The 12,558-nt window shown below is 43.3% G+C and overlaps 1 protein-coding gene across 1 annotated transcript in view; it reads right to left on the reverse strand.

Moving 5' to 3' along the window:
* The window catches only part of LOC128710446 (uncharacterized), a 154,484-nt gene extending 147,130 nt beyond the window's left edge, over positions 1–7,354 (reverse strand). The window contains exon 1 of the mRNA XM_053805499.1: positions 7,183–7,354. Coding sequence (XP_053661474.1) covers positions 7,183–7,354 — 172 coding nt within the window. The remainder of the gene's footprint in view (positions 1–7,182) is intronic.
* Positions 7,355–12,558: the final 5,204 nt, after the last annotated feature.

Consider the following 12,558-nt stretch of genomic DNA (forward strand, 5'->3'; position numbering starts at 1 on the left):
GTCCTGCCCTGCAGAGTTGAAAATTGAACCCGGGTGCCATACTGCATGTTGCACATTCAGTGCATACAGTAAAGCAAAACGAAACAGAAAAAAACAGCACACCCGTCATGTTTTATTGTTTAACTGCCCTTTGCCACTTTTCCATAGGCTGCGCCGTGTGTCTCCGTTCCACTCCACTATGGGGCGTCACAAATGGACATTGGCATTGGCACACCGTGAGCGTGTAGGGTGGGTGTAAATATTGTTTGTGTTTTGTTGTTATGCTTTTAAACTGTTTTTTAAGCAATGGACGCATGATTGCTTCGGCATATTGCTGTTCAATTTTCCGCTCAACAGGAGATCGTCCGATGCACGCAAAAAAAAGAGGGCCGCTGGAATGGGATGGAGGAAAGGGGAGTAAATTTCACGGCGAGACTAACCGTGAAGGTGCTATGTAGTACATCGTGTACATTGAGCCATTCGTGCCATGATCATGATGTTTAATTTGTAATAATTTTAATGTCGTCCATTTTGTGTGTAACAATCTGTTGCGCTTGGAGTACGTAATCCCGTATAATAAACATGTTCAAAATTTAACGTTCAAATTAATTTATCATGTTTTAAAAAAAAACGTTTACAAAACATACATGTACTGCACCACCCCCAGCAAATGAAAGCTATTTTTGCCCTTCAGCATGCTTATCAACTCGACTTTGGCTTTAAATGTAGGTTATTCGTTCAGTCCACATGGAAACAATAGGCAGCGCGAAAGAATCCGCACCGGGACATTGTTTCCCCCCCGCCAAAACCCACCCTTCATTCAAAGCTCTAGGTAATACGACTCCCTCCGGCACTGTTTCCGACTCACATGAGCTGTTTGAAGCGGCAGCTAGAGCCACCGGGTTGAACACTACTAACACAATTACCGACGCGAATCGCACCTCGCTAAACAAATCGGTGGCAAATTGCAACAACAACCCAAACAAACAAAAAACCAAACAACACCACACACAACTCCCCCCAAAAGGGCGGTTCGGTTCGATTGCAAAAAAAAGCACAGAATGGCAAAACAGTACTGCTCCATTACAGCGTAACGCAACTAACTATTTGCAATAGTGAGACACTGGTACGGGAGCACACAGTGAGCAGAACAAAACCATATGAAACTACGGTGTATGCCAGAAACACCATAAATGAACGGTGGGCGAGGGCACTCCCTTTTGAAAATAGATGACCCGTGTTTCGGAGCAAATCGAAAACAATGAATCGAACAAATCAACGCCCAGTCAATTGGTTCGGCTCGCGAGTAGTTTGTTTGCTTTTTCGGTTTTTGTTTGTTGCGATTTATTGTGCTTTTAGCAGTTGGCAAAAAGTTGTTTTTTTTCTCTCCACCTTGTTAACCCACCACTCGTAGCCCGGCTGCCCGTGTGTACAAACGCGGCCGACAAAACGCCACACAGGAAGTGCTTCGGTGCTGAATAATTAAGGACTTCGCAACGGGGGTTCGTGGAACAATCTGGGATGGTAGCACACATTCTAGTAAATTGAAACCAAACTAGGGAACGATTGAAGAGCATTAATTACTCGAATAATGCGTTTGGTTTGGTAAGTGATAGATTTCAACGGTTCGCAACACCCGTAAGTAACAGTTGTAATTGTTAGGCGTATTATTAACTTTATTGCAAATTAAAGCGCTACGGATCATTTCAAGCGGAGAGTTCCGTATTTGTTCGTGTTTCAACATTGCAAACTTATCTTTTTCGTGTAATTTGGACTCTAAGCAGGCGCTAACCAGTTTCCGTTGTAATAATATGGGCAAAACATATCATAACTGTGGACATCAGTCAAGTTAAGGAGATTTTGATTTTGATTTTGAGAATTATTTCAAATAAAGTAATATATTGTCGTAATTGTTTGAGGTCAACTAAAGTTGTCTTCGGAGATACAGACTAGGTCGCGCTGGTGCTGTTAAAAATATCTATTGATTGCTCAAAAAAGGCATGAAAAAGAACTATAAATACAATCACGAGAAAAAAATGATCTAACTTGTGTGCTATTGGTTAAGTATTCTTCGAAAGGAAATGTACCCACAGCAGCTCTAACAAGAGGCAATCATGTGCACCGAAGAAAGTGCTAAAATAACATTAACTTTGTAATTCAATAATCGTTATTCCTTTTTACGTACTCTTGCATGCGTTTGATTACACTTCGAATCCCGGGAAAAGCTTGTTTGGCGTGGTATTTTCAAAAGGACAAATACGTTAATTATTGGACTTTTGTAAATAATTGAGTTAGCTTTCCTTTTAAACTTTTTAAGCTTTCCACGATAAATAACCTTTACCGAGTTTCTGAGCGGCAAGACAGTTTTAGATTCAAGTTCAAGTCAGACTTCAAGAGGACTTCCTTCGAAGTGTCCTAAAAGAAAAATTGATACTTAATGGACTCAAAACGCCTATCGCTACGAACGAAACTGTGAGCACATCGAAATTAAATAGAACCAACATTCAGGTACGCCACAGAGACATGGACTTTGTCCAAAACTGATGAATCTCTCTTTGGCGCGTTCGACAGGAAGATGATTAGAAGGATTATTAGTAGATTTTTGGTAAGCGTGGAAGAACAATTGAAGAACAGTGATAGTGACGAACTCGTCGAACTCGTTGAGCTCGTCCGTTACTCTTGAGATGGTCATGTCACGTGAATTACACCGAACTACCCAACCTGTAAAGTCCTTTCTAGTCGTCCACATGGACAGAGGAGTCATGACAGGCCCTGAGATGGTGTGATTTCGTTTATATATCCACAAGAAAGGCCGTGATGCTGACTTGATCTAGACAGCACTACTACTAACGATGCATAATTATAACATTGTAATTCCCCAACTTTAAAATCTACTTTTACATGACAAGCTAATTTTAAGGGTAGTTCAATGGACTATAGCAACAACAATTGCGTGATCATTTGATTCTTCCAACTACGAACGCTTTACACGTTAATTGGGCAACATCGTTCAATGGTTTGAGCAATTTACCTTTCATTCTGTCAACCGACTGTAGGTATCAGCCACACGCGAGGGCTCGTTTGTAGGCAGTTCCATCACAGGACCCTACTTATGCTTTGTTGCCCACCGCCCGCTGGAGAACCGGCCGCAATTGGCAATAATGCAGTGAACCTCAGTGCACTCCGACGAATGTCCTTGCACCGTCCCACAAATTCAGCAGTCAATTGCCAACGTGCACAACCCTGGCACAAGCTGGCTGCTGTCTGTCAAATGGGACGTGTGTGGTTTAACCCTCCGCCAGCTGCGTCCCGGCATGCAGGTGTTCCGTTTCAATTAACTCATTTTACGGAACATTGTTCTGGGAGCGGAAAGTCCTCCCCCCAGGACAGCCGATTCTAGGCGTGCGTGTTTCGGTTCTCCCGAGAAAGACCGAAACCCGATGCGTGGAGTGGAGATGCGAACAAATTGAATATCGGTCACGCTGAACTGATAGGATTAGTGTAACAAACATCACCAACGGGACTGCAAACAACTGCAATGCTGCCGATGCGATGCGGTAACATAACGGCAGCTGCCGTCAACGCAACTGCCGTGAAATCGATGCTGAATTATTAAGCAGGAATAGTAATCGAATTTCAACAATAGCAATGATAGCAAGCAATAACAGCACAAACAAAGCAAAACAAAACAAAACTGCACGCCAATATTAAACTTTGCGCACATTAGCGTTATGGAACGAGTTGGCAGACGGTGTTGGGAGAGTTGTTTAAAACTGTACAGATGCAGATGACGCGATCAACCATGCTACCGGCCATGGTACTGTTTGTATTCATCAGCAAAATTAGCAAATAATGATACTGTGTGGTGTAAATATGCACAAACGCACATGACAATATGGCTGAAATTATGCTTTCCCGCTGTGGAATTCAAAACCAAAGCGTATTCATAGTCTTTCAGCCGGGAAACATTCTTAAAAAAGGACCCATTCAACACCCTGTGGGAGTATGTTTCAACAGCAGATCATTTAGCATCCCGCGTTGTCTCATTAGCCAGCCAGCGGTTCATTGAGAAACCATAAACATCAAACATTATCGGGACGTGTAGGGTTGACCCGGGCCCATCAAAACAGCGTGTGCACCACGTACGGGTATCACGTTTCGCCTGCTCCAACCATGTCGGTTCAGTGCGATACAACCATGGCATCTGCATTTGCAGCTATTCCGATTCATCTTTAACAGCCCCGAACAAAAGCTCCGAGGCCGGCAGCCAACAACCAAAGCAGGCAGCAAAGCTCACAGCCATCAAACGCCGCGTGGTGGGTGGGTGGAATGCATGCAACAAGCGCAAATACTTGCCAACTGCCAGGAATGAAGGTGGAGAAGAAAAAAAAACCAACCAAATTCATTAAAATCAATCAGTTGCTGCATGTGCAGCGTATCCGTAAAGGCGACACGGGAACGGGGACGAACGGTCCCTGTGGGCGCGGTATGCTGTTAAAATCAGGTCACTGGCTTTTCCCGCTTAATTCAATCAGTGCGGCCACGCATCCCGTGCACGCTCTGTCCATGTGAAAATTGCATCATGCACGGTCGCTGCATTTGATCTCCGGTAGACCCCGGGAAAGGGTGACCGCAATGCACGAACTCAATCCACACACACACACAAACACACGGGGTTTGTTAAAATAAATATTAATTCATCTAGCTATATCTCTGTAAGCTCGTACAGCAACGTCAGGATGCACAATTAGAACCAGCGAATGCATCCTTTGCAGTGCATTCAGTATGGATGACTTCTTGAACCATCGGGAAATTCATCCCCCCATTGACGATGCTACTACCAATTAAAATGCGGACAAACATTTGCCTATCATGGTTTGGACGAACGCCGAATGTACTGGCAATCGAGTTCCCGGAGCGTGCAAAAAAAAAAAAACAAAACAATTCCATTCTCACTGATCCCACCACCCAAAACAACAAGTGCACTTGCATGCACTCGAAACTGAAGCGAAACACTGGAAGTGCCCCGTTTTGCACCATTTGTTTTTGTTTACAACTTCTCTTTTCCGTTGTTTTCTTTTTTTCATCTCGTGTTGCCACTTTTTTACCAATGCTTCCCGGACTAGTGGACTTGAAAATGAGCAAGCGTACGGCCTTTGTCTGTCCCACACCGTCGAACAGCGGGGTAGCGATCGATCAAGTGCAATCAGTGCTGGAATGAGATGTTGAAGCCATCCGGGTGTGAAAGTGTCTCTTCACCCCCAAAACAAGATATCTCACCTGCAGCATACAACAAACCATCGGTGGGATTGAAGTTTGTGTGCAGTATTAGCCATTTTAAGTTGTAAAATATCAATATTGATACAGTTTTAATTGGAAAGTAGCGCTGCGGGGTTTATGCTTTTACTGGGAAAAGAAAGGAAGCAAAAGCCCCCCCACTACTTCAATGCACTTAACCCTCGGCAAACATTAATGCAAAACAAACACTAGCAGCAACAACGTTCGTTCGCATAAATCATCCTCATCACATACGGCGAGTTTACCCGATGCTCCATCCGTAAATGGATGCCAGATCAGCACCAGTTCCGGTGGATTATTGATTGAAACAACCGAGACGCGATGCTGCACCCGGAACTGGGCATATTAAATAGCTAATCCTTACGGTAGCAATGCCGCACGTATTCGTAGCTGTGCTCGTGTGTACCCCGGGAGGGAGGGAGGGGGCCGCTTTTATGAGTTTGTATTTACATGATCACACACGATGTGAAGGTTCGTAGAAAGTCTACACAATCGATTATTAAAAAACATCATCCTGGCGGCTCTCATAGTGAAGCGCTGTTTATCAATAGTAAAATTGTAGCGTTCAAAAGTGGAAGCAGAGCACTTTACTCTGTGTTGTAGAGAAATAAATATGATGTAACGATATCACTGTGAGTGAGTAGCGGTGAAGGATCCTCACGCATGAAAACCCTTTTGCTCTCTCCAGAGCTAAATTGCTGATTGAACCAGCCAGATGATGTTAAACTTTACTCTAAACTTTGACAAGCCTTTCGTTCCTTAAGCAACACTTCTTGCATTCAATTGTCCCCAATATTGAGAAAATAGTGCAGGGTATTCCGAGCACCCAAACGTTGTTTCATCTATACAAAAGTTTATTGAAAGTTTCCAAAAAGAATCTGAATTCTTTAATGAGTTTTAACTGTTTTCCAGTTACTCTTGAATATGTCGCAAACTCTTCAACTCTTGACTCTTCAATATTTATTTTTTTTTAGTATCAAATGCTTCGATTATCATATTCGCTTGTGCCATTCGGTATCATGTGTTCCTGTTGAGAAACCCTGTATTAAAGATTGCAAAGATTATTTTATTTGTACTAATATTTTAGCTAGAATTTATAAATATAAATTGCTCAATTCGTAAAAATATAAACACTTAAATACACATTTTAACTGCAACTGACAACTAGTGAAGCCATTAGTGAATCAAATTGAACTGTAACGAGAACGCGTCAAGATAAACATAGATTTTATCGCACTTTCTCGATCTTAGATAAGTAGCATTTTTGTGAAGCTTTCAGCGTGTCAGTAGAGAAAGCTTTATCGATTCCAGCTTACAAAAGATCGAGTAAGTGTGAAAGAATCCGCATCTCCCTCAAAACATTATTATTCTCCGGTACTACAGGCAGAAGGCAAAAATGGCACCCGTGTTGGGACTTGAACTTGTAACGGCCAGTAATTGCAAAGTGATATACTTTGAACAATTTTACTACTATTATAACGATAACACTTTAATAACAGCAATCAAAATAAAGCGGTTCAATTGTGAGTAATTATTTTCATGAAACACACTGTCCCACGCATGGTCCCGCAGGCACTAAACGGTCCTGTTGTGCGAAAATTTGTACTAAAAACCTGTCCGCCCTAATTAACGCATACCATGCAACCCTTCCCTCGGTTGCCCCGCTTCATATTTACGCTGGGCGATGTGGCTCTATTGCTTTTTAATGAAATTTGTTGCTGCGCTACCCAAAATCAAACCGAATGGGTGTGCGGGCAGAACCTGGACAGCACACAACGGGCAACCGAATAAATCTATCCGGTGAGCCATTTCACACCGGAATTTAAGCCCACAACGAATACGAACATCCTAATGGCACCAAATGGTTCAAATGGCAGGGGGTGGTGAGATTTTTATCATACTAACCTTGTGCAAGTGGAGTCGCCTGGACGGCTACGATGCCCACCGCTCCGGTCGGGGCGGCAATACCGTAACCCGGCGCCGGCTGATGCCAGTCCACCGGCGGGACCCGTAGTGCGGATGGGGGCCGGCACGTGAGGATGAGAAACACCCCGAATATAATCCTGTTCATTATCATCCGAACGTAATGACATCACCAAATGCTCATTTAAATTTTAATTGAATGCACATCGGATCCTAACCATGACCTAGCGCCGGGTAACGCGGAACGTGACGCGACACGGGCTACAAAACCGAATCGGTGGAGCTTTTGATTCGGCGCCTGCGAGGGATGGAGAGAGATAGAGAGGGGGTGTGTGTGTGTGGCGTGGTGGGAAGAGGAGGATGGAGATGAGGAGAACCGAGGTTGGAGGTAGGTTACTTGCTGGCCACCAGGCCACTACTGCTACTGCTACTGCTACGTACGTATCCGAACGCCACAATCTTCGCACACTATTTAACACACACTGAACTGAACAGCACGACCGTTACGACGCGACCGGTCGAATGTGCGCCGGCATGATCACCGGATGCTTCATCTTTATACTTTGCATTCACACACTCACTCACACGCACACACACGCTGCTCACTTGCAAAAGCTCAACCCCCGCAGGGGGATGATTTTTCACCGCTGCACACTTTTCTCACCAGCTGCTCACTTGCAAGGCCTACTACACTATTTATCAGAACAGAACCTCATGCTCACGCGGGGGGCGCACCATTCGACACCTGCTTTTCGTTGCTAACTAGCTAATTGTAAGGCTGCCAATTTTCAATACCTGTTACGGGCCACACTCTAGAATAAAACAAAGGAAAAACAGACACATGAACCAACTTATCTCTATGCTCCCTCTGCAACAAATTCCTCAACACGCGAGCAATCTTTCTTTAAACACTCCGATTAGCACACACCATGCCGGATGGGTTCTGGGTACGTTAAGACCACTGGACACTGTGGACTGCGCGCTCTGGGCGAGAGATGTGGTTCATTCTTGCGTATCGAACCTTGCGCGCACACACGTTTGATCATTCACGCAAACCAACGCCCGGAGATTCAGTGATTCTTTTCCACCCTTGGCGGTGTATGTATGGCCGCTCAGAGGTCCATCCAGCAGGAGCGTAGTGTCCGTATTCCTTCAGGGTGCCGAGGGCACCGTGTGGTTTGGTGGCGCCCGCTCACACTGCACACATCTAGCGGGTCCGGTGAAGAAACGGAAAAGAAGAACAAATAAATATTAATTATTATTAGTACGTTGCCTTCTAGCGTGGGTGAGAATGCTTCATAGGGGGAGAAGCAAGAATTTTGCCATTCGGTCTTGTTTTCGGTTCTCACTCGGAAGCTCAATCGCCCGGCGGTTCATTCCCCCCAGTTACACCCGCCAGTGGAGTGGTTAGTTAGTTCCCCTGGGGTTGAAAATTTGAATTACTTTACGGTCAGTGCACGGGGTGTCAGTGGCGGTCGTACGTGTCTACCGTAGTGAGATACCCATACTAACCATAGTGCCACACACACGCACACACAGGTTCTGGTTTAATTTTATTAATTACGTTTACGGTGCATGTACTGAGTGCTAATGCTTTTCTTGTGACGGTTTGGTTGAACTTTGCAACCATGAAGCATTAATTCATAACGTTATGGAAACGGGGTATGTTAAAAAAAAATCTTTTATTCTTTCAATGGTTTGGATAAAACTTTAAAAAAATTAAACAAAACCTTTTAGCTTTTGTTAATGGTGTAATATGTACACGATAGCAATATTACCATGCATTTCGATTATTTGTTTATCCCTTATACAGTGTATATCGTAACATTATGAGGACATAAGGACGTAAACATAGGGAATTAATTTCAAGGACATGAATTATAATTTTACTTTATGTATAATAATAACACCAGATAATAAAAGTGAAGTTATTACATCGTTTAAAAGAATTAAACTACGAGTGTTTGTTCCTAAAGTACTTTGACATTTTAACATTCGCAATTCACACCTCATATAGACCAATTGATCTCTAAACTTATTCTTGATTCAGTGCATATCGTGAGTAGTTGATTGGAAATATGAAACAACATTTTGAAAGGTTATCGACACATTATTATCACAAACCTGTATGAAACCAATATTTGTGGATTAAAAAAAAACATAGGGAACGGTTCATTGAACTCCTTATGACCGCATCGCATCAAGAAAAATAAAACATTTAACTAACATTAATCAACATTAAACAACAAAATTTAAAAAGAAAACCGCAAGCAACAACACGTAACAAACAAACACGTAAAAAGGAAGAAAATTGTATTTTTGAAAAAAAGATTAGAATTTCTTTGATGTAAAAAAAAGGTTCCAATTTGTTAGAACTTGTCTCAAATTCTATTTATTATGCAAAATCTTTAGCGTTTCAAGTGGCCGTATATATATGTAACGAACTATACGGCCATAGAAAACTGCATTAACAATAAAAACCGCAATAAAACTTGAATTAATAAAGTCAAGTTAATGTTGTTCCTCGTTTATTTTTAAAATTTTATCAATCTCACCAGCAACAATGTACTAGAAGTTGCTTTTTTCATTAAAATGTTAAAAATATTAGATTTAAAGTTGCTTTTCAATTGACATTTTAAAATTTGTAAATTTGAATGCTCATTGAATGTACTGTATGTACTGTTTATGTTGCTTTTGCTGTTGTTATATGATGGTTACGAAATTTATATAGTTTTTGAATAATTATTACAAAAATAAAGAAAATAAAATGGCGCTTATTGACTCAACAATAAAAGTCATTTTATCAAAAGCCTTTACAATCAATCAATAGTAAATATTTGACTTATGCAAACTAAAACGTGATAACATTAACATATAAAAATAATTATTAAACATAAACTCAAACTCTTCACGTTTGGTAAGTATGGCGACCAAGCGAGAAGCATGGTAAGACATTTAATTACTATCTATTGGTAATCGTTATTGAACCATTGTAATGAAATTCACATTTAATGTAATCATGCCTTATCCCAAGCAGCAACAACAAATAGGTGTTGTCAGGTTTGCGCAAACACAAACAAATTTGTCGTTGTCAAGTTGTCGGGCGAACTATTTCATGCAGGAAACGTGAGCAAAAACCCTCGACGCAATCGGCCCCGAAGCATTCATCCAGCATCTATTTTATCTTGATGTGAACGAACGGAAAATCGATACGAACCACAGCAAAAAAAAGAGCAGAACTAGTGATCGACCCAACACAATACGGTGAGCGAAAGCGAAGTACTGGCCCGGTAAGATTGCCAGCTCACGGTCTTGGCGGCACGGTCGCTCGCCGGGAAGTAGCGCTCCTTTATCACTCTATCACTTCACCATTTGACCCTTGTTTTCGATGTTCATCTCGTGTGCCATCCTGCCTGCAGGTTTGGGGCTGTTTTTATTTCTTCTTCGTCTTCCTTTTCTTTTTTACATTTTCCTCATCCACAAACCCACACAGCAGGGAGGACTAGACGCTACCTCACTGCTTCCTGATGTCACCGTCCGATAATGCTGCGGGAGGTGGAAATTTAATATCTCCCGAAGCCGTTGCCATTCCTTTTTTTATATTATTTTTATCATTTTCACGCGATTTTCATGTCCACAGCCCAACGGTTGAACCGCCCTTTCCACGCAGTGCCCTTTTCGCTCGTTTGGTTTTGCGTGCGCACACCACCAAAAAGGAAGGCATCTTTCACTGTGCGAAAAGTGCGGATTGTTTGGGAGGTTTTTCTTTAGCTTCTTTGTTTTGTAGGCCTCGACACGTTTGCACTTGACTTTAGCACGAAATGGCAAGAAGCCGCACCGCACGGTACGATGGCTATAAAATGCGTAAACCGAATCCTTACGCAAGGGAAACTGCGGTTTCACCAAAACGAACACACGAACGTGCGCATCTCCTGTGCATTTTTGGTTCGGTAAGAATTCGCTTTATTGGTAAGAGGAAAGACTACTTGACGCACAAAGAAGGTTTTTCTTTTAAGTTTTTTTGGTTTTGGTTCCCCCATCCCTACGCCGCCCAACCGGTCGGTTTTGTTTTTCCTCCCCACCCACCCCACTCCCGGATTGAGTTACGGATATGGGAACCGGTTTGGTCGATTTTCCTTTTACGCTTCCTGTTCGCACTCAAGACACCTTCCGCGTTCACGAGCTGCCCGAGCACGACCATGGGTGACGGAAGCGCTTCTAGGGTGCCACCCGGAGGGTGGAATCGCAAGCCTTCATTTTTCACGCGTCAAAATGGAAAAGTAACGCTCACAGGTTTGGTGACCCGTTTCACCGTTTCGATCCTCATGTTGTGGTAAAAGATAACGAAAGGATAGCGAGGAAAGGCACACAGAAAATGGAGACAACGGCAAGGAAAAATATGGTACATACGCAAGGAGTGTGCGGGACCAAGGACACGTATTTCCTGTACCCGTGCAAAAAAAGGAGCTCCATTTGTGTCTCGCACAGCATTTCGTTTGATAGTAATAAACTCCTGAACTTGAAAATAGTACCAACACCCTAAAACCCGTCGATGGCTGTAGGAAAGGACACGGTATAACCAAACAGGGAAAGTCCTCCCCACGCACACAAACCATTTCACCCTACACACACGCGCGAATTGACGACATACGGTGGAAAACGCATAAAAACCATGAACCGTACGCATGGTGGCCACAGTTTGCTGCTGCGGTTGGTGCGGTTGCTTTCCTCCCTCCCCTCCCCCCTCCCCCCCTCCCTTACCGTAACCGACAGTTATGTGGCACTTCGGCGCAGACAGGCAGGTTTATGTGCGTATTCCATTCATGCTAATACGCCGGTAATATGGTAAAGACAACCACCAACACCCCCCCAATCCCCCAAATCGGAAGTATCTATGTGAACCGGGACAAACACGCTATTGAGCGAGTGCCTCTCGTAACCTTCCAGGAACTGTTTTGACTACCTGCAAACCAACACCAATTTGGGGTGCGGGGAAATTCATGCCTCGTTTGGCACCGTTCGATATGCACGCCCGAAAATGTGGCCTTTTCTGGGGAAGAGCCGAACATTTTCCCCAAACACTATTTCCATTTGGTCGCGAATTGACTAATTCGAATTGGAAAATTGTTGCGCGAAAAAGCGAGGGGAAAAAGGGCACGGGGTCCATACGCAAAACGGAGGACAAGAAGATAATCCCTTAAGGACCCACCGATAAAGAACCTCATCTTTCTAGTGGCTGACGGTTTGGTTGGGGTTAGCAAACATCAAAGCGCTTGTCGAGTTCATACTACGAACTACGGAAACTGTGGCCACTACGCCCTTTACCCATCCGCCCACAATCCCACTCAGCGATTCACG

The sequence above is a fragment of the Anopheles marshallii genome, chromosome 2, assembly GCF_943734725.1.
Source record: "Anopheles marshallii chromosome 2, idAnoMarsDA_429_01, whole genome shotgun sequence".
Taxonomy (NCBI): domain Eukaryota; kingdom Metazoa; phylum Arthropoda; class Insecta; order Diptera; family Culicidae; genus Anopheles; species Anopheles marshallii.